Source organism: Vipera ursinii (genome assembly GCF_947247035.1).
Source record: "Vipera ursinii genome assembly, chromosome: 2".
In the NCBI taxonomy this organism is placed as follows: domain Eukaryota; kingdom Metazoa; phylum Chordata; class Lepidosauria; order Squamata; family Viperidae; genus Vipera; species Vipera ursinii.
Genome location: NC_139513.1, coordinates 275,844,247 through 275,866,962, shown reverse-complemented (window position 1 = coordinate 275,866,962; position 22,716 = coordinate 275,844,247). Strand labels below are relative to the sequence as shown.

The 22,716-nt window shown below is 38.5% G+C and overlaps 1 protein-coding gene across 1 annotated transcript in view; it reads left to right on the top strand.

The window, feature by feature from the left end:
* The window catches only part of WDR70 (WD repeat domain 70), a 117,874-nt gene that overhangs the window by 72,851 nt on the left and 22,307 nt on the right, over positions 1-22,716 (top strand). The window contains exons 11-13 of the mRNA XM_083353526.1: positions 9,811-9,910; positions 13,762-13,846; positions 15,340-15,478. Of these exons, the coding sequence (XP_083209652.1) occupies positions 9,811-9,910; positions 13,762-13,846; positions 15,340-15,478 (324 nt within the window). The remainder of the gene's footprint in view (positions 1-9,810; positions 9,911-13,761; positions 13,847-15,339; positions 15,479-22,716) is intronic.

The window sequence follows — 22,716 nt, the reverse complement described above, 5'->3', positions numbered from 1 at the left end:
GAGATGTTAACCATTCAACTCAATTACAGTATGTTGTACACTAATAAGACTTTCTATAGCATTCACTATTTATCTTTCTACTTAATGAGAGAATGATGGAAGAGTGGGAGAAAGGGAGCAAGATCAGGAATCAAATATATATATATATATATATATATATATATATATATATATATATATATATATATATATATATATATATATATATATATATATATATATATTATTTTAATATCCAGGAGGAATTATATCAACCTAAGCAATAGGAAATTCAGTGCTAACCTAATTTCTCTATCTAGATTTGCCCCCAATTAGTTTCTCATAGTCACTTGAGCTGATATGACCTAAGTGTGCCAAACTTTGTACTTAATTTATAGTCCTGTATATATATGTGTGTGGTCCCAGCTAGCTGCAACTTGAGGGTATGTTTTTTTTATCTCAACCAAAATATTATTGAGGGGAAAAAACCCTGGCTTCAAAATATTTTCTGCACTGTGATTTTGGAACATGAGGTTTCAGTTTCTTAATTACTTTTGTCCCTCTTGGTTTTCCATTTTCTGAATAATTTTCCAAAGTCTACACTACAATTAGTTGCTAATCAAGACTGTTTGTTAAAGAAAAATGTCAATAAGCTTTGGAGTCTTTACAGTCCAAACTGGTGCAAAAGTACAGAAAATTATGAAGTCTTAATTCAGATACCAAATTAATTATCAGGCCATGTATAACATACAGCAATTTGAAGAGAAATCAGGTAATTTTAGAGCTAATTATCCTTCTGAGGTCAGTAAAAGACGAGGACCCAGATTGTTGGGGGCAATATGCTAACCTTGTTAATTGCTCAGAGAGTGCTGTAAAGCAATAGTGGCAAATATCTGTAGCTCGGATGCAGGATGAGAGTGAAGGTTGCGGGTTGGTTTCTGAACATTTTGTTACCAGGCTAGGTAACATCTTCAGCAGAGTTTAGGGGATGTCAGTGTCAGTGTTCTTCTGTTCATAAGGGGTTCAGGCCCTCACTTGACACATCCACACCTGAAGGCATTACAAACAGAAGAGCACTAAGAGCATCCCCTAAATGCTGCTGAAGATGTTACCTAGCCTGGTAACAAAATGTTCAGAAACCAACCCGCAAGCTCGGAGAACGAACCTTCACCCACAGTGCTGTAAAGCACTGTAGAGCAGAATATACATCTAAATGCTATTGCTATGTAAGCTATAACAGAGTTGTAGAGTCATAGTGACAGGTAGTTCTTGACTTATGACCACAATAGAGTCCAAACTTTCTGTGAGTTTTGCCCCATTTTGCAATTTGCAGTTCTTAGGTTAGTTACTGCTAAGCTTGTAAGCTGCCCTGAGTCTTCAGAGAAGGGCGGGATATAAATGGAATTAAAAATTAAAAAAAAACATGGTTGTTAAGCAAATCTAGCTTCCCCATTGACACTGCTTGTCAGAAGGTCAAAAAGGTTATCACATGACCCCGTTGGCAAACATCTATATTTTTATCACATGACTGTGAGAATGCTGCAACAGTCATAAGTGTGAAAAACGGTCATAAGTCACTTTTTTCTGTGCCATTGTAACTTCAAACGATCACTAAATGAATGGTTGTAAGTTAAGGATTCCCTGTGAAGGATTACCCTTATCTTGTTTAAAATCAACATTGTTAAGGATACCAGCGTAGCCAATATAGCACCTTCTTTCTGTAATTTGGCAAATTATTTAGCCTTTGTACTGTATGCCAGAACCAAAAGCTTAACATTGTCAATCTTACTTTACTTTTGCATCTGATTAGAATCAGGTAAGGCACTATTTTACAATCGGAAGAGAAATCAAGTAATTCTAGAGCTAATTATGTGGCTGCATCAGGCACAACAGTGTCCTTATAAAATTGCCTATCCTGGAAGCAAAGCCATCAATCAAGTTTTGGAAATCAGTGTTTATAAGCTGGCTTTTAAACAAAGCTAAAATAGTGGTACTTTGGGTGAATCAAGTCTAAACTAAATATAGCAGTTACTATCCATTGCTACTGATTGTATGAGATGAGTGCAAAAGTAATGCCACTGATGCCCTTAAAATGGTTTAGATTAGAAACAGAGTACCATTAGGATCTTTTCCTACATACCTTCCCCTTCCTGTTGGTTTGCAACCTTGTTAGACATAAATTCCAATTGATTTAATTAGAATTGGGTTTGAGGATGTCAATACTAAACTCAATGAAGACAGAAGAAATTTGACTACAAGGTGGTGTTTCAGCTGAGAACTGTCTTTAATAAGAAGATATCTCTGTATTAGATATAAATTATAGCCTACCATGATAGCCCTCTCTTTTATAGTAAGGAGATTCTAAGTATTCCTTAATCCTGTAAAGTTTTGATCAAATGTAACAATATTTTAAAATTATTGACATCATTCGGAGGGATAGCAAGACAATTAGCTTCCTAAACAGTTACATGCATGAATGAGCAATTTCTGTGCTTACCTAGTGGTACAAAAGTCTCAAGAAGATTTTCAAATTAAGAGAAGCCGGACTGAACTTGCAAATACTAGCCAAGTAGCAGATCAGTACTTGCCAACTAACATAATTTACACATGGTGAGAACTTAATACTTTCAAGTGTATTAACATTTTTCATACTCAACATAAAAATAAAGGGAGGGCAATTGAATTATATCCAAATGCTTTGTTTTAATTAATGATGTTTGTTATTTCATGCTGGCCAATTTGTATTATCACTTTCAGATAAAACAGCTTAACAATAAATCCAAATGTTTTACATGGGCTTCCTTTTTTAAAAAAAGAATATTTGTCATAGCTGAAAATATTTTCCCAGAAAACAGTTTTGGCTTCTTGACTTCCAAAAAAACTATTATTATTATGGTGATTTTGTAAGACAAAGCTATTTTATCTTTTTCTAATAATTTTGTTTAGGCTGCTGGATTTTTTTCCCTTCCATTTCATTATTTTACTAGAGAAATATGTTACATGCGTTCCCATATTCAGCTTATAGTTGCTCATTTATATCCTATTGAGGCATGCAGATCTTGTAAGACCTCCCCCCCCCCCCATTTTCTGCCTGGATTATCCAGAAAGGTATAGCTAGAGCAGACTAAACGTGAACTGTGTTACTTTACATTTTTTCTTTCTTCTCACAAAATTCTTCAAAGCTTTAGGAAGCGTCTTTTGTAAATCCAATATAGGAAGATTGTGGAGGTCACTCTCTTGGCTTGTTACTTGTATATTTATTAATAAAATTTATATGGCCATGGAAAGTGACTCTGAGTGTGTACATTCTCTGCTTATTATGGTGTGGTATAATGAGAAATTTGGTAGCATTTCACTTTGTTTTACTAGTTACTACAATATACAATCCAATAAAACAGTAAATAAATAAAACAATTATCTTAAGCCTTTATATAATAATTATTGAAAAGAGCATTAAAAACTATAGAAGAAATTTGAGTGCAAGTAAAACAGGAAAAAATATAGATAGAGGGATGTTAGTAATAATGGAGCCCTCTCATGAGTTCACCCAACCTCTGGGGTCCCCAGGCCTACTGGCATAACCAGGTCTTGAGAGACCTTCAAAAGTTCAGAGTGAGGAGGCTCCCGCACGTTTCTGCAAAAGCCCCTTCTTGCTGGTTGCCCCTCCAAGGCAACTCTTTGGCCCTTTTAGGACCCCCCCCCCAGCGATGTGAAACTGGACGTGGAAGACGAGAGCCGTCCTCCAGACGTCCATGTCGGCTGGCTCAGCAAACCGGAAGTCGGAAGATTTCTATAACTGGATGAAACTGCTTGTAGTGGCAATGTAGTATTTTTCTCTAAGTCAGTGCCTACATCTGGAGAAAGTATTTGCTGGGCTCCAGCTTCTATTCATGAACCTAATTGCTTCTAACCTGCCAGGATGAAGGAATTTCTAAGCTGTGTTGAACTTGCAAAGTTTTCATGATGAATCAGTTGTCTAATCTAATGGTGAAATACTTTCCAAAATTTAAATCAAGAGCCGTTCCAGGAGCTCCTGGAGGTGTCAGAAGTTTAATGTCTTATATCCTTAATACCTCGGAGTTAGTAACTAAAGAGTTGTTCCAATGCTAGTGCTTTAAGCAGACCTTTCGCAATGACTACCATTACTATTCCTTATAAATATGAACTGAGAATAACTGCATCTTATTCTGAAGGAAGGGTAGATGACCAGTCCAAACTCCAGTTCTCAAAGTTCAGACCACCCATTCCTTTTTTAAACTCTCCTTGATCCTGTGACTCCTAAGGAAGTGGACAGGATTATGAGGAGGTTGAGCTCCTCCACATGCTTACTGGACCCGTGCCCTTCCTGGCTGGCTTATGCAGCTCGAGAGGGGACACGAGGCTGGTTCCTGGCGGTCATCTCTGCTTCTCTGAGTGAGGGTCACTTCCCCACCGCCTTGAAGGAGGCGGTGGTGAGACCTCTCCTCAAGAAGCCCACCTTGGACCCATCCTCTTTGAATAACTTTCGTCCAGTCTCCAATCTTCGCTTCCTTGCGAAGGTTGTTGAGAGCGTGGTGGCGCACCAACTTCCTCAGATCCTGGATGAAGCGGTTTATCTAGACCCGTACCAATCGGGCTTCAGGCCGGGCTACAGCACGGAGACGGCATTGGTCGCTCTGATGAATGATCTCTGGAGAGCCCGGGACAGGGGCCATTCCTCTGTCCTAGTCTTATTAGACCTCTCGGCGGCTTTCGATACCATCGACCATGGTATCTTGCTGCGACGCCTCAGGGGACTGGGAGTGGGAGGCACGGTTCTGCGTTGGTTCTCCTCCTTTCTCCAGGGTCGCTCGCAGTCGGTGCTGGCAGGGGGACAGAGATCGACCCCGAGGCCTCTCGCTTGCGGAGTCCCTCAGGGGTCGGTCCTCTCGCCTCTCCTGTTCAACATCTACATGAAACCGCTGGGTGAGATCATTCGCAGCTTTGGAGTAGGTTACCATCAGTATGCTGATGACACCCAGCTTTTCATCTCAACTCCAAACAACATCAGTGATGCCCTCGACGTGATGTCCCGCTGCCTGAAAGCGGTCCGGGAATGGATGGGGAGGAACAGGCTTCAACTCAACCCGGACAAGACTGAATGGTTGTACGTACCGGCAAGCCAGGATACTCAGAACATCCCATCCCTTAACATCGGGGACAAGTTACTACCCCCTGTTGATAGGGCCCGCAACCTGGGTGTCCTCCTAGACTCGCAGCTCTCCCTGGAAGATCACATAGGAGCTGTGACCAAGGGGGCCTTCTCCCAGGTTCGACTAGTTCGCCAACTACGGCCTTATCTGGACCTGGATGCCTTACGTACAGTCACCCATGCCCTTGTGACCTCTCGCCTAGACTACTGTAACGCTCTCTACATGGGGCTGCCCTTGAGATCCACTCGGAAGCTTCAACTGGTGCAAAGTGCAGCGGCACGGACACTCTTGGGAGCCTCCCGATACTCCCATATCACACCTCTCCTCCATGCGCTGCACTGGCTTCCGGTTGCCTTCCGTGTGAAGTTCAAGGTGCTAACAATGACATACAAAGCCCTACATGGCATGGGTCCGGACTACCTACGGGAGCACCTTCTGCCAATGTCAGCACCCCACCGTCCTGTGCGCTCCCACAGAGAGGGCCTCCTCAGGGTGCCACCGCTCAAGGAATGTCGGCTGGTGGCCCCCAGGGGGAGGGCATTCTCAGTGGGTGCGCCAGCCCTCTGGAACTGCTTGCCAACCGAAATCCGGATGGCCCCCGACCTCCGCACCTTCCGGCGCGACTTAAAAACTTACCTGTTCCAGCAGTCCGGCCTGGCCTGATAGCTCTACTTGGGGTCCCAGTTTGTTTTTACTATTGTTTTCACTATTGCTCAATCTGTATACCTACCTTACTCTGTACACCGCCCCGAGTCCCTCGGGAGAAGGGCGGTTTATAAAAATAAATAAATAAATAAATAAATAAATAAACTTGGAAATGCGGCTTCAAGTAAAAAAGATGGAAAGATGTTATTGGTCAGTTTTGTGGGAAGCTTCTTTCCAAGTCACAAATTCTGATTGAAAATTAAGTGTTCGTGAATGCAAAAATAGAGTACGGGATAACGGATTGGTATTTTGAAAACAAAACACATAAAAAGTTGCAGATGAATTCTAGCATCTAAAAAAAAATGTAGCACATACAGTACTCTGTGGGTATCCTAACCCATTCTTGATTTTGGCTTCATGTGGAGTTTGCTTGCTTGTTTGTTTGTTTGTTTGTTTGTTTGTTTATTTATTTTTGGGACTTATATGCCGCCCTATCTCCCGAAGGACTCAGGGCAGCTAACAACAATAAAATACAATAATACAAAAGTTAAAAAGAAATTAAATAAATAGCCCCAGTAGAATAAATTAAAATTAAAATTAAGTTAAAAATTAAAAACATAATTAAAATCCCTGTCAGTCTAGGCCAGCCTGATGGAAAAGGAGTGTTTTGAGGCCGTGGCGAAAGGACCGGAGATCCGGGGCCATCCGAAGCTCAAGGGGGAGTTGGTTTCATAGGGCTGGTGCTCCCACAGAGAAGGCCCTCCCCCTGGGGGTCGCCAGCCGACATTGTCTAGCCGACGGCACCCTGATTAGGCCCTCTCTGTGTGAGCGCACTGGGCGATGGGAAGTTGTTTCCGGCAGCAGATGGTCCTGCAAGTATCCCGGGCCTAAGCCATGTAGGGCTTTAAAGGTAAGTACCAGCACCTTAAATCTCATCCGGAAGGCAACCGGTAACCAATGCAGCTCACGCAGGAGGGGTGTAATATGGGAGTATCGGGATGCTCCCATCACTATCCGCGCGGCCGCATTCTGCACCAGTTGAAGCCTCCGGGTGGTCTTCAAGGGCAGCCCCATGTAGAGAGCATTGCAGTAATCTATACGGGAGGTAACGAGTGCATGATGACTGTACGTAGGGCATCTCGGTCCAGATAGGGGCGCAACTGGCGCACCAGGCGAACCTGGGCAAATGCCCCCCTGGCCACGACTCCAATATGATCTTCAAAACTGAGTCGTGAATCCAGGAGGATGCCTAAATTGCGTGCCCTATCAACGGGAGGTAACACCTCTCCTCCCATAACCAAAGATGGAACCTCTTGGACTAAACGAGATGCCGGTACGTAAAGCCACTCAATCTTGGCCGGGTTGAGGCGGAGCCTGTTCTTCCCCATCCAAATCTGTACCGCTTCCAGGCAACGGGACATCACATCGAGGGCATCACTGGGTTGGTTCGGGGTGGAGATGAAAAGCTGGGAATCATCAGTATATTGATGATACCTCACCCCGAAACTACGGATGATCTCACCCAGCGGCTTCATATAGATGTTGAACAGGAGGGGCGAGAGTACCGACCCCTGAGGCACCCCACAACTAAGGGGCCTAGGGGCTGACCTCTGCCCCCCTGCCAACACCGTCTGTGAACGGCCTGAGAGGTAGGAGGTAGGTAGCGATGTGCATGTATCAAAAAGCCTGAAAAGGTGATGGAGATGGTCCTCGACTTACAACCATGTGTTTAGAAACCATTTGAAGTTACCATGGCACTGAAAAAAGTGACATGACCATTTTTTCACATGACTGTTGAGGCCTCCCCATTCAGATGCTTGCAACTGGCATGTGTTTATGACAGTTGCAGTGTCCCAGGATGACGTGATCACATTTTGTGACCTGATCAAGCAAAGTCAATAGGGAAGCCAGATTCACTTAACAACTGTGTTACTAATTTAACAATTGCACGGATTCACTTTACAGCTGGGGCAAGAAATGTTGTAAAACGGGGCAAAATTCACTTAACAAACGTCTCACTTAGCAACAGAAATTTTGGGCTCAATTGTGGTCGTAACTCAAGGACTACCTATAGTTGTTTTGTGGCTCTGTTAAGAGTTGCTTTATTGTTTTATATTCTATGGCATGTCTACCTTATATACCAAAAAAAGGGCCCGAAAAGAATTAGCCTGGGATGTCTTTGATATGCTGAACAGTAGTAGTGTTAGAACTCCACTATGCTGACACCTCTTTGCACTGTTTGATGAGTTCAGAAGCCTGGATTTATTTGGCAGAAGGCAATACCAAATCATTGTTCAAGCTAATTTGCTCCAGTTTTTGTAAAAGATTTTGTAGAATGGCACAGGCTTATCCTCTGTTACTCTGAACCTGATGTTCTTGAGCATTAAAGAAGTTAATTTGGGTTAAATTGATAGCCTTGTAAATAGACTTTACTTAAGAATATCTGTCTGTCTGTCTTTCTTTCTTTCTATCATTTATTTATTCCCCGCCTTTATTATTTTTACAAATAACTCAAGGTAGTGAGCATACACAACATGCCTTCCTCCTCTTATTTTCCCCACAACAACAACCCTGTGAGATGGGTTGGGCTGAGAGAGAATGGCTGGCCCAAAGATACCCAGCTGGTTTTCATGGCTAAAACCGGACTTGAAGGGGACAATCTCCCACTTTCTAGACCAACTGGCTCTATCTGTCATCTGTCTATCATATATAAACCCATCAGCATGTAGAATAATCATGTTTGAGAATCCTTGACTGTGGACTTTCCCACACATGGATCTTTGATGGTGGACTATAGTGACCATAACTTCTGGTCATTAGTCAAATAGGCTGAGGTCAATAGAACCATAAAAGCAACATTGGGGGATTCAGGTTTGGTTGATATTTAATTCAGGGATAGTAAAGTGCTCAGGATAGAGAGAAAATGGGTCATATTTAGCCACACCCCCATCTCTCTCCAACCTGTATACATTCAGACAGGAATATATATGTGTTACTAATTTAACAACTGCAGTGATTCACTTGACAACTGCGGCAAGAAAGGTTGTAAAATGGTTGTAAAACTCACTTAACAACTGTCTTGCTCAGCAATGGGAATTTTGGGCTCAATTGTGGTTATAAGTTGAGGATTACCCTAAGTCCTTTATAATAATTTTGATTTGATATGTGCAGGAAATGTATAGGCGATTAAGGTATTCAGTTTCACAGATCATAGAGAAGATAATATTTTTTCACTACAGTATTAACTTTGTCAGTTTTTCTTATGAACCCAGTAAGAGGTATGGGGAAGTCATTTTAATATTTTAAAATATAGGTGACATTTATAAAAAATATTTTTAAAACATACATCAAGAGGAACGAGCTTACAAAAAAATGCTCATCTTTTAATAAATAAGGATAATTGTTAAAAAATGTATTTTAATAGAAATATCCCCCCCAAAAGAATTCATTGTCATAGTAGCATGTAGGAAGCCAAATGACACTTAGATTTTTTTGGATTTTTCAATTGCCAGGCTTTTTAGCACTTCTCAGGCTTGGCATCCAACTTTTCCAGATTTCACTTTCAAGATACATCCAGAAGAAGATGAAATATTTTGTGGTCTTGAATCTTATATTCCATAGAAAGGATGGGAATTTTTTCTCCTGATTAGAAATATTTTTATATCTTACTCATACATATTTGCCTCTAACTCATATAAAAGAGAGAGATGCAGGTACATTACCATTGTATGGTTACATTATTATAGTTTTGGACCCTAAAGCTAAATATCTGGAAATGCTAAAAATCCTTGGCCTCCCATATACAGGTAAGCTGTTAAATGTATATAAAAGGTGTTGAACAAGAATAGCTGAATGTCAGCTGTCAGCTGTTTTCCCTAATACCGGAGATTATGAAACTTCTTATAAGTTGTTTAATCCAACAGTGCAATGAAATACATTTGATGTTCTCAAAGAACCAAGTGCACTTTGTCTAAAATTAGCAAACCTTTGTAATATTAATTTGCTCCGCACACAGGTTCATACCAAGTTTCACTGCAGACAAGCACATGCTCCAGGCACTGACACATCAAGTTTGACATTTTCCTATAATGGTACCGTTCTCGCCAGTCGGGGAGGTAAGTGACCACATTACCTTCTATATATAGTTCTGGGTACAAGTTGCTGAATTCATAGAGCAAAATTTGGTGCCAGCCACGGGGATGGGGAAAGAGAACAAAGGCATTTCTGTCCTGCTTTGAGGAAGCTTACACCAAGTTCCATCTGCCCATTTGCCTGAGGGTAGTTGTATGCCTAAACTATACAACTATCCTGAGTCAGGAAATGAGTATGTTAATCAAGCAGTTCATCTTTGTTACAACTTAAGTGCTTAAAAATGGGGGAGGGCAAGGAGAAGGAACAAGAGTCCCAGGCTAGCTGGGTCCATTAGCAGGTGTGGATCTGTGACACTCACTGGCAGAATTAGCTGTTATTAAGTTAAGCAGGAGTTACCCTAAAGCAGGGGTCTTCAAACTTGGTCCTTTTATGACTTATGAACTTCAAGTCTCAGAATTCCTCAGCCAGCATGTCTGGCTGAGGAATTCTGGAAGTTGAAGTCCTCAAGTCATAAAAGGGCCAAGTTTGAAGACTCCTGCCCTTTATCAAATTTTCAACTCCCTCACTCTTTAGCTTTACTTTACGTCTTAAATTATTATGGTATTTTTCCACTGTTTAATTTCATTGCAATGACTGGTGGATATAAAAAAATGTTGATAGGCTCTTTATTTTAAGGTAAATGATTGCCTAAATTTAACTTTTTCCTTTAGTTCTTAGATTATTTTTCTTTATATCCTTTTCTACTAAAGCTCAAAGATTAAACATTTCTTTCCTCCAATGTTATCCTTATGATGGCACCCCTGTGATGTAAGATAAGTTAAAAGACAGCATTTGTCAATCACTTCGTGAATATCCAAGATTGAGTGAAATCCCCTGATTCTGGTCAAAGACTTAAAGACACAAAAACAATGGATAAATCTAATTTTAACCATGAGGGCAGAAATATCAAAATAATCCCTATAGCTTTCTCATACTTCTTGAAAAGGTTTTTAAATATCATCTCTAGGATCAATACAGATCAGGATTTTCTGTTAACCACAATTTGCAAACCAGTTTATAATATAGAGTAAGAGGAAACTATGATGAACTTTAATAGTCATGGTTATTGATGATGATGTAATATTAACTGTGATTAAGGCTGGCAGATGAGAAAGTAGGATTGAAACTTTAGATCCTGTAGTCTGATGCAGTGAAGAAGACATTTTTTTAACATATTTTTTAAATAGTAACAAGAGTCATCTGCCTGAGTTTCTGTCTTTTATATCATTCCTCCAGAGAAACGATCATGTCAGGGCCTAGTCTGTCAAGGCTGTAGGAACCTTGATTATGATTTATTTTTTGTGAAAGATATTTGAGCATTTGCCATATGCAGTTGTTCTTCTGCATTTATTTCTACAGTTGAATTACTTAGTGTTTGGACATCACATAGAACTTGTAACTTGAGCACTTCGGTCTTGGTTTGTATTTTTTTAAAAATTTATTATTCAGTTTGTAGAACTACCCATCTCACACTATTAAAAAACATGCAAATAAATAATCAAGTAATAACAACAACAAATACATTAAAACCATTAAAAGACAAAATATGCAGTCAAGAGTGGTATTTCTGGTCTGATTTGCATATTATGTTCTCTGTCATGTGGATAGTAAGTAGCTCAGTTGTCACTTCTCTCAATTAATTAGAGGGATTATCTCAGCTTTTGTGTACCTGTAGAAATCCTTTATGCCACTCTTATAACATTGGATAGAGAGCAAATGTGACCCCCTAGCATCCCCTTGTAACATTGGATAGAGGATAGAAGGGACCCTTAGTATCCCCTGTAATTCTCAGAAAACCAGAGTGGATGATGGCAGGGGTGGGTGGGAAGTACTCTTTCTTTGATCTTTTAAAGTTTGGAGGGTAAGTTAATAAACCATGTGTTCCTTTAAATGACCCAAGACATGTATTTTTTTAAAAAAATCTCTGAGACTTTCTGGAATAGGGGTCCTGGATTTCATTCATTAAATATACATGGCTGCCCACTTGACAAAAAAGTGACTCTGAACAGCCTGGAATAAAACTATAAAACTGTTAACATATAAAAACTATTATTCGGGGGGGGGGAATCACAATTAAAAGCTAAGAAAGGCAGCAGATGTCAATGACAAGGGAGCTACTTCAGTAACTCATGGCCTCCAGACCTGATGGCAGAATCAGGTGTTGAGGGACGCCAGAAAACTAACAGGGATTGATTGGGTGCTTGGCAGCCAGCATGCATTTATGATGGTGACAGGTCGCACGATCCATATTTGCAACCTTCACAGCCAGTTTCTGGCAAGAAAGTCAACAGAGAATTTAGCAGGAAGTTGGTAAGTGAGGACTACCTGTAAATAGATAACTTGTACATTTTATCAAAATCTTTTTCACCATCAAGCAATAAAAATGCAGCTTTCTCTTTTCTATCTTTATTCAAAACAATCAAATCTATTGCCAGACGAATATTACCGTATATGACACATGAACTCAGCTGAAGAAATTTTTGCTAAAGAGGACTGTTAGGATTTTAATAGCTAATCAATGAAATAGGATTATATTTAACATGTACTGTATGTTCTTTACTGGGTTTTGATATAACTGTGATATAAATTTCATTAAATGAAGATGTTGTCATACCATTTTCAGTTTCTCCTTATATAGTTGATAGGGTTTAGGAACAAATACACCAATTCTTCTATATTATTTCATAAGAAATGCATCACGTTTTTATCTCATCCTCAATTGAAGGAATATGTATAGTAATATTATTGAATGCATATGCTGTTAACTAGTCTATGGAGGAAAATAAAAGTTAAATAAGAGTTGAATAATATCACAATGATCTGAATGCTATCTTAACATGTTTACCTTACCTTAAAAAAACAGAGAAATGACGAGGAATATAGCTGGAACTTAGCAAATAGTTTGGGGGCAAAAAAAAGAGTAAGAAATCAGTACAACCATTACGTGAAGAAGACATTTAGATCTCTTGAAAATACTATTTTTCATTTTTAAAAATTGTACTTGACTTACATAGTAAACTTGAATACCTGTCTGTTGAAGCTTTTAAAGCTAAAATTAGCTTCTCACAATTAGATCTTTGCCTGTATAAAATGTAATAAATTTTCCAACAATTGAATATTTCTTCAAACCAAACCACATTAAGAATTCTTCTGAATCCATTAAATTCACCCTTCACTTCAGAAGAATTGTCACTGAGAAGTCCAAAGTAGGATTCGAAACCTGTGGCCCTTCCAATAATAGTGAATGACAACCCTCAGTATCCTACTGTTGGCCGTGCCGTCTAAGCTTGTTAGCAGTCAGTCCCCAATACAGGGATTTGGGGGAAAGATTACATCCCATTTGAGCACAATTGAAAAATTATAATTTTCTGCTCTAAGAAAAATCTTCAGTTCACATGAATACTCTTCTCTTCTTTTGTGCTGGCTTAGAAAGCTTTTGCTTTTAATTTTAAACTAACCACAATCTTCTGAAATTTTCAACTAGAACTGTAGTTTGTTTGTTTGTTTGTTTGTTTGTTTGTTTGTTTATTTATTTATTTATTTATTTATTTATTTATTTATTCAGTTTATATACCCTACTCCCGAAGGACTCAGGGCGGTTTACAAGGCAAAATTTAAAAACAATACAATATAAAATTAAAATTAAATTAAATTAAGTCTATTATTTTGTTTATTCTCTGAAACTGCTTTAGGTGCATTATTTACAATTCCTCTTGGACCAAAACCTTGGATGGAGAAAATCATTGAAAAGATTGAAGCAGGAATTAATATCTTTGCTTTTTAATATAAAAATTGCATTTTAACCACTGGATATTCAATATCTGTTACTTACTAGGTGATGATACCTTAAAAACCTGGGACATCAGACAGTTTAAAGCACCTCTTAATTCTATCAGTGGCCTACCAAGTTTCTTCCCCATGTAAGTAGCTTTTATAATTTTTAGTGAAAAGGGAAACACAGAAATGGATCAAGATTAGTTCACTGGAGAAACATCTTCTGAATTTAAGTTTGCATGGCTTGGACTCAACATATTTGCAATTTTGGTGTGGCTTACCAGTTTTCAAGAAATAGATTGTATTGGTTAAGTTTTAAACCACCATTTAAAACAGTGATGGGAACTATGGCTCTTTTATGACTTGACTGAGCATGCTGGCTCATGAATTCTGGGAGCTGAAGTCCACATGTCATAAAAGGGCCATAGTTCCCCACCTCTGATTTAAAACATTGGCTCAGTGGTTATGAAATATGAATTACCTTATAAGGAAATATTTCATAGGACTGTTAAGTTGTAAAAGTTGCACAGTTTACCTCAAGGATCCAAAAATCTTTTCACTTGAAGGAAATCTATTTTACCTTTTTTTAATACTACATATGCTTTTTTCTAAATTGCTAATGGTGAGTTGCATGATGACTTAACGATAAGGAAAAACATAGATTTGAAGAGCTTTTCGGATTTAGTGAAGATGAGCCATATTAATCTAAATAAAGATATAGCATAAGTGGTGTCCAGTATAAGCATGGCTGTAACTATGAAACAGTGATATGTTGGGGCTGAATGGCCTTGGTTTATTGCTGTTGGGCCCTAAAACTTATCATTGCTTCATGGATGATAGTTGTGAAAGCCTACACCAGTATACTAGCCGTAGCCACTTTAAAAGGTTTGCAAGGCAGGGGGAATAATACTTTGCAAGATCCTATGTTTATGGTATTAGATCTCCTTGGTTCCATATCTACTTTGGACAGGAATCATGGTGAATATTAAATCTTTGATGAGCAATGTCATGCTACACCTTTTTCAACAATAACCTTGAGAAAGAAATTGGCCTAGGATGAAAGAAAAGGGGAGAGACAAGGTTTTCTCAACCAGGCTTCATTCCAGTTTGCTTAGCTTGCAGAGAGCAAAAATTATATCTCCCCCAGATTTTAGGGATAATGCTAGAGCTTTTAAAGCTTTGGATATAAATTGATTTAGCATATTGCTTTTACTCGCTACTTGTCTATAAGCTCTTAGCTTTCACCTCAAATTAATTTTAAAGAATCCATGCGTTTGTTTATTGCTTTGAGAGGAGACATGAAAAACGATTTTGAAAATGGGTCTGTTTACCATTTGTCATATAAAATGGTTGGGTATCATATTGCTAGAAATAGACATTATGGCCCACTGAACTATTACTGAATTATACATTTCAAAACTCTCTTTATTTTGTAAACTAGACACATGAGACACTTTTTGGTTCTGGTTGTTGAAATCTTCAGGAGAAATCTCTATTTGTTGGTTTTTCTAGTTAGGATTATTTGGAATGCCGCTTTGATTTTAGTTGTCAAACACAATTATCTTTTTAATATAGATTTGAAATATTATATAAATTGGATTTCAAAAAAATAAACCAATCTGTATTATATTGTCTACAGGACCGACTGTTGTTTTAGCCCAGATGATAAATTACTTGTTACTGGTATTTCTGTTAAGAAAGGACATGGCAATGCAAAACTTCTCTTTTTTGATCGGGAAACATTTAAAAAAATGTATGAGATCGATGTCACTGATGCGGTAAGCCAAAGTCCAGTATATCACTTATTTTATTGATGTATGAGAATGATAGTTATTTCTAAGGATGATGAATTTTATTTATTAACTTTAGATTACAATTAAATGCGAGCTTGAAGTTGTAGAAAATTCAGTTAAATGGAGGGTACTATTTCTGGATAATTATGTGATCTCTTATAATAAATTCCTCCCATCAGTCAGTAATAATAATGCATGTTTTGTGTAGGGTATGAGAGTTATGCAGTTTATTAATAGCAATACAGCCTGTAAGAGGGCAAGCCAAGAAAAATCATTGGAGAGTTTTAAGAAGAGATTGGGCAACCATTTGTCTGAAATGGTATAGCATCTTCTGCTTGGGCAGTGGTTTGGACTAGAAGACCTCCAGGGCCCCTTCCAATTCTGCTGTTCCGTTGTATTCTGAATTGTATCCCATGTGATTGGGCTGGGGGTGAACTTTAAGGCTGATAATCTCACCAAGACGGTAATTTATCTTGGAGCTAATGAAACAAGAGGTTAATATTACTTAATGTCTTCTGGATCCCAAGTCTTGAAATAGTTAAATGTTTTAAAGCAATGAAACATCATAGAGCCTTCTCATCCCACTCCAGATTCTCTGGGCCAAGCTTGAGGAATCCCTAGCTTAATTTCTCCATATAAAGTTTTTCCTCTTTCACTGTTAGACTTTTTTTTGTTAAAGTAGCAATAGCAATAGCTTTATATTGTGTCACAGTGCTTTAGAGCCTTCTCTAAGTAGAGTCAGCATGTTGCCCCCAACAATCTCATTTTACAGACCTCGGAAGGATAGAAGGCTGAGTCAACCTTGAGCTGGTAAGAATTGAACTGCCGAACTGCTGACAGTCGGCAGTCAGCAAAAGGACCCTGCAGTATTGCATTCTAACCACTGCACCACCACAGCTCTATAATAAATAGTAAATTGACATGACACTGCCTTTAAGCAACTTTTCAAAATTACTTTATTTCTTTGTGACTATTTGTAACTTAATTCTGTTTACAAGATCAAATTTTGTTTGTAAATGCAATAGATTTAGGAGTGGGGGTGGAGGCAGCCCACAATTACTGCAGTTGCTTGAATCATTATTGTTATATTGTGGCATATTATAGTTCATTTCAAACTCCACAAAATGAAGAAATGCATATTATATCTTTAAGGATGATTAATGAATTTTTCTCTAAGCTTTGGGTAGAAGGACAACTGGTAAATATTATGAATCAATATGTTAGAAAGTGAAAGTGTGCTTGGATGTTACCTATTCAAACTCTATCTGAATAGGATGATGAATATCCAGACAGATGGAGAATATACTAGATATGGATTAGAGCACAACATTCTTTAAATAGTTTGGTCTGGATAATTTTGGAGCGCCCCACTCATCTCTGTGCCTTGTACTCCGATAGCCAGTGGACTGAATGGCTTTTGTCCATCTGTATATTGCTGAGTTCACTTGCTAGATTAATAGGTGAACTTGTGCTTGGCTTATCTTGGCTTATCTTGCTCTTTGCTTTTGAGATGTGATATTATTTGACTGGTTTAGGCTGCAAAATTTTGATAATCTTGAGTTGAGATCAAAGTGTTGCTGTAGAGGAAATGTCAAAACAAAAAAAAAAGAATTCAATATCCATTTGCTACCTTTTGATATGATTACAGTAGGTATGGCATACATAATTAAGAAATTAAAGGAAAGGAAATAGTCCATGCCAGCCAGAGAATATCCATTGCTTCTTAATCATATTTTTAAAGTAAAAATCAGATGGTGTCCCAGTAATTGAAGGAAGGTTAGAGGAAGGATCTTGGGTTCCCCCGTTATAGCTCTGGACAAACTAACAACACTTATTGGGTTAAAGGATAAACTACCTCTAATTGGTTCATTACATGAAACAAGACTGGTAAGCATGTAAAGAAAAACACTTTTTACAGCTGTTTGGTTTTATTTTATCAGACAGTGGGGAGGGGGCTGTCCAGACAACAGAGATAATTTTAAATTGCTTTAGGGCTGTAAACTTACTGTTTAAAACTGCTTGGTAAATAGCCAGTTGATTTTGGCCTGTGAATGAACCTGATGCTTAATGGAAACTTAATGGCCAGTTCGAAATGCTTGACCAAAAAGATGTCTAGCATTTCTTTCTATCTTAATCATGACAGCCTTTGTTCACCAACCTCCCCTTTAAGTTTTTATGGGAAAAGTGCATTATTATTCGAAGTTTTTTCCCCCTAGATGGGTTAATGTGAGAACCTACAGGGTTATCTTATCCGTCATAGGCATTTAGGCAGTGCAGCCCATGCTGTTTTGTAGTCATTAAGACAGCATTACAACACAGGCTCGACCCCTTTCATATGTGAATGCGACAAAAAGAGATGCTTTATGTATTTATTTTTATTTATTAATCAAATTTATATAGCTGCCCATCTCGTAAGACGCAGCTTTCGTCGTCCCTCCCCCCCTTTGCCCTCCCTTCTTCCAGAAGACTTGTTATCTAGCCAAATTTATTTATTTAATTAAGAAAATTTATATGGCGACCCAACTCGCTGTGACTCAGGGAGGCTTATAAAGATATAATCCCAATATAAAAGCAATAAAGAACAATAATCCCCCCTCCACCCTCTGATGAAAACAATCAGTTAATCAAATAAGCCAGATGATGGGCTCCATTCCACTCTGGTTCCCCAGGCCTGTTGGCAAACCAGGTCTTCAGGGTTTTAGGAGAATGTCATAGTGAGAGCCAATCTTATCTCCGCAGGGAAGATGTTCCAAAGGGGAGGGAGCCGCCACAGAAAGCTCTTCTTCTTGGTCCTGTTAGATGTACCTCCTTAGGAGACGGGAATCGTTTTTATTAGTTGCAAAAGATCTCACAGAGGAAAGTTGGTAATTTTCTGCAGACTTTCAGCAACACGAGTTTCCATGTTGAGTGCTTCTATAAGCAGGAAGGCAGTGTGTAAATCTAATAAAATGAATCTGAGGAGCTGCAGTTTTCCCATCCCTTCTCTTCAGAGTGGCATACCTGGTACCTCACCACAATTTTCTCAGATAGATAAAGTTCATGTTTATACTGTTTCTACAGTAGTGATTGGGAATATCTTACATCATCATCCATCCTTCACTAATGGCAGTATATCAGTAATAAAGACAAGCTATATATTGCCATAGTGAATGCTTGGGAAGCTTATATGATGCTATAAATCAACACATTGGAAATGGCCTTAGAAGCTGAGTGCAGTGTGATTAATAAAAGCAATTTATTAGATTTGTCACTTTGGTCCCAAATGCTCTAGTTGACATACAATATTGGTACCGTGTCTATGTCTTATAAGTATCCAGTTATAATTTAATATGTGCTAAATCATGTTATAGTATCTTAGTCACCTCTGTCTACAAATATTTCCAACTCTGCCTTTATAACTTTGATGTGTAATGCTACATGCACATTGCTAAACAAATATATGCTACTATGAAATTGTGGCCTTTAGAAAAGAGGAAAATATTACCTCTGTAATGTCAAGTTTAGAACTAGTGGCCTTTGTCAGTATTTTTTGTTATTATTTCCCTGGAGTGCATCCAAAGTTGGTCTAGTATAGAATAAACGTATGTGTAGTTTTGTTAATTTCTCCATTATGGCTTTCTTTTTGTAAAATAAATGATGACATGGTATAATATGTCATATGTTGTTCATCTGAGGTGGCATTTACCTACTTTTAAGAACTGCTAAGGACCAGATGATTTTTTAGTATGTCCTGATACATAAAATTATAGAACTCAAAGAGGGTGTACTTTCTTTTTTACATGACTGTAATTGCTATGCACATAGTGTTCTTTTGAATCCCTACCTCAAAAAAATAGTTTTAAATGAAAAGTATAATAATGGGTAGGTCTCAGGTTAGCCATAATAAGCCCAGTTTGTGGGGTTCTCTCTCTCTCTCGCCCCCCTTTTTCTCTCTAAGTAGAATGTCACCATACAGTCTAACTGTCCATATGAACAACTCTCCTTATGTGATCAGAGCCTTTCTTGCTGATGACCTTCTTATCTTACTGCAAGGGCTGCCAAGTAAAACAAATCAGAACAACATTCTTCAAGCAACCCCATTGTACAGCTTTATCAGCACTAAAGCAGAAAGTAACACTGGTTCTTGAGAAGCAAGCATTTAAAGTTTTCTTAGCAGCAGTTCTTAGTCACTGTTCTATGTCATTCTGATCCGTGTTAGAGTCTTCAAATGGTCATTTTAAAACTATGAAGCAAGCAGTAAGTGTGGGTACCCCAAGGGACAGATCTCCTTTAACATCCCTTCATCTGTTATTTCCTTGTTTGGGGTTTTTGTATAGCTGTTAATGTTTTTATAATTAATGATGATAGACAGATTTATTCATTTTTCTTAGCTTAGCTTAGAGTTGTTATTGATGAGATGGGCAGCTATGTAAATTAGATAAATACTACAGGTGACATGATAGCAGTGTTCCAATATCTAAGGGGCTGCCTTAAAGAAGAAGGGGTCAGCCTATTCTCCAAAGCACCTGAAGGCAGAACAAAAAGCGATGGATGGAATCTAATGAAGGAGAGAAGCAATCTAGTATTAAGGAGAAATTTCCTGACAATTAGAACAATTAATCAGTGGAATGACTTGCCTCCAGAAGTTGTCGGTGCTCTAGTATGGAAGATTTTTTAGAAGATATTGGACAACCATTTGTCTGAAATGTACAGGGTTTCCTGCTTGAGCAGGAGTTGGACTAGAAGACCTTCAAGGTCCCTTCCAATTCTTTTATTCTGTTAATCCACTGCCGGATAAGTGCTGTGTTAAAGAATTATTTTAGCACTGAACCCATTAAGGCTTGAGTCAGTAGCCTGTAATAAATAGATGTAGTTAATAGTCACAATTTTTTTTGTCCCCCAAACTCAGGGGAGTTATTTGGCCAAAGGTCGATTGCCTATCTTTAGTGTCTCTTTCAGACAGGACAGAATTTCTCTGGAATGGCTCTTTATATTCCTCAGTCTGCGAATGGAAGCCTGGATGTCAATAAGATGCCTCTTCAATGTAATGTCCTTAAGATGTGTTGGACTTCTACTTCCCTAATGTGCAGCCAATATTACTTTTTACATTCTCCGCTTCAGATATTTTCATGAAATTGTCATCTTTACAACAGCCTCACACTGTATACTTTCAGGGTTAGAAATGCCAGTTGGAAGTTACAGTTTTCATATAATTGCACAGTTTTCTACCTCTTCTTGGTAAATGCTGGCTTTTTTGTGACCCATAGTGCTATGATTATGTGGCCTTGTGGTTTGTGCAATCAGTTACAAGAGTTCAGTTGGATTCGTTTCTCACAGATAACAGTTTTTTTTTGTTGGCTTTATTCCCATAGAGCATGAAAACCTGATAGGATTGGATTTCTCCCCTCAATGAATCTTTAATATGGGAAAGAGAAGGCATCAACTAGTTACTAGCAAAATCGCTCTCGGGATTTTGGAAATCCTCATTTTGAAATGCGCACTGCCCAAAAGCCACCTAAAAACCTGCACATGAAAGGATGTGTCGTACAAATTTAACTTTATTTATTTTATTTTATTTTTTAAAACATATCAGGGACACAATTTGTGCTAAGAGACTGAGTTTGATGTAGGAGTTAAGGCACTGAACTAGGAGTGGGAAATCCTGAGTTCTAGATCTTGTGGTAGACCTAGGAGCTAACTATGTAGTTTGGGTCAGCCACTCTCTCGGTCAGCCACCTTGGAAGATGGTAATGAAATGTTGCTAAGGAAACTATGTGGACTTGTCCGTGTAGTCAACCAGAATCAGATTTGAAAACACAACAACAACAACAACAAAAGTATTGAAGTTCTTGGATGGAGAAGCTTCTGAAAATCCAAAATTGGGCTTCTTGTTGCCTAGACTTACATGCATACTTCTCCCACCACCAATATCACACTTCATGATACAAGCAAAACAAATTTGTAATATGTCCAAATTAATGAATATATTTAGGTTTATTGCAATGAAAAAGTTTCTACAATATTTTATTTTTCCATGATATGAAATATAATCCTATGATTTAATCTTATGATTAAATATCCATCCTGATTTATAACTCCTGTGGTCAGAAACCTAAGCAGCAGTTTTATGCTAAGTTCAATCAGAATTATAGCACAAAAAACCTTGTAATTCTGTTTATCTCAGTTTATATGGATCCAAAGTATATATCTTGTATAATCTTGAGAGGCGCTGAGCTATGTCTTTTGTGCATTCAGCAATGATTTAAATCTTCAGACTGTTTACCTGACCCGGACCAATGCCAAAACGTATAAGTGTGACAGAGAGAGATAAGTCTTAAAATCACATCTCCCCAAAATAGGTAGCTGTGGCAGCTTTAAATCTCATTCATAAACTCTTTATAGAGAAGGTCTCATTTATTTGAACCAATGAACCAGACACTTTTGTACCATTCATATGACTTAGTGGAAGAACTGGGAAAACCGATCGCCATCTTAAAAGAATCAAGACATTTGTTAAATAGATAAACAGACTTAATGAAAGTTTGTAGCCCATCACACTGTTGATGCATTTTCATTTGAAACCAGAAAATAAAATAGTATGAAATGACGGCAGTGATGATTTCTGGCTTATGAATATAGATGAGTCCATGTTTCCCACTGCTGGGTTTGTTTATTGTTCACAGAGGTTTTCTATGGCTCACATGCAGAGAAATTTTCTATATTTTCTTCTGCTCCCTTCTTCCTTCAGCTAGAAAGATAAAAGCTTAAACCTTCTGCTTTTAGACTACAATTGAGTCTCGTCCCAGTCACATGGGCTCAATATGGACCACAGCACTGCCTAATCAGTACAACCTAGGTTTCAAAGTCAAAAGGTCATAAGGGGTGAGTTGTGGGGTAAGGCTCTGAATGTTGTCGGACATCCATCCAGTTGGCCAGAGAGCCTGATTCAGAAAATCCTGAATATACATATGAAATACTCTCCACTCGTCCCTACTGTTGGGAGTGTTCATCTTGCCGCGAGCAATCCTCTCACTGTTCATTTAACCCTTTCACACTGGCTGTTGCTGTCATAGTTTGCCGCTCGCCCTTGGTGCCAGCCTCACCGTTTACACCAGTCAGATGCCCTCTCCCCATGTCTTTGGGTCCAGTCTGCCTTCTCATCATCATTTGCTGTGCTGACAGATTAATTGATGAGAACTTGTCATCCTCTATTTTCTTGTTCATGCAGGGAGGCGGTGGTTGTT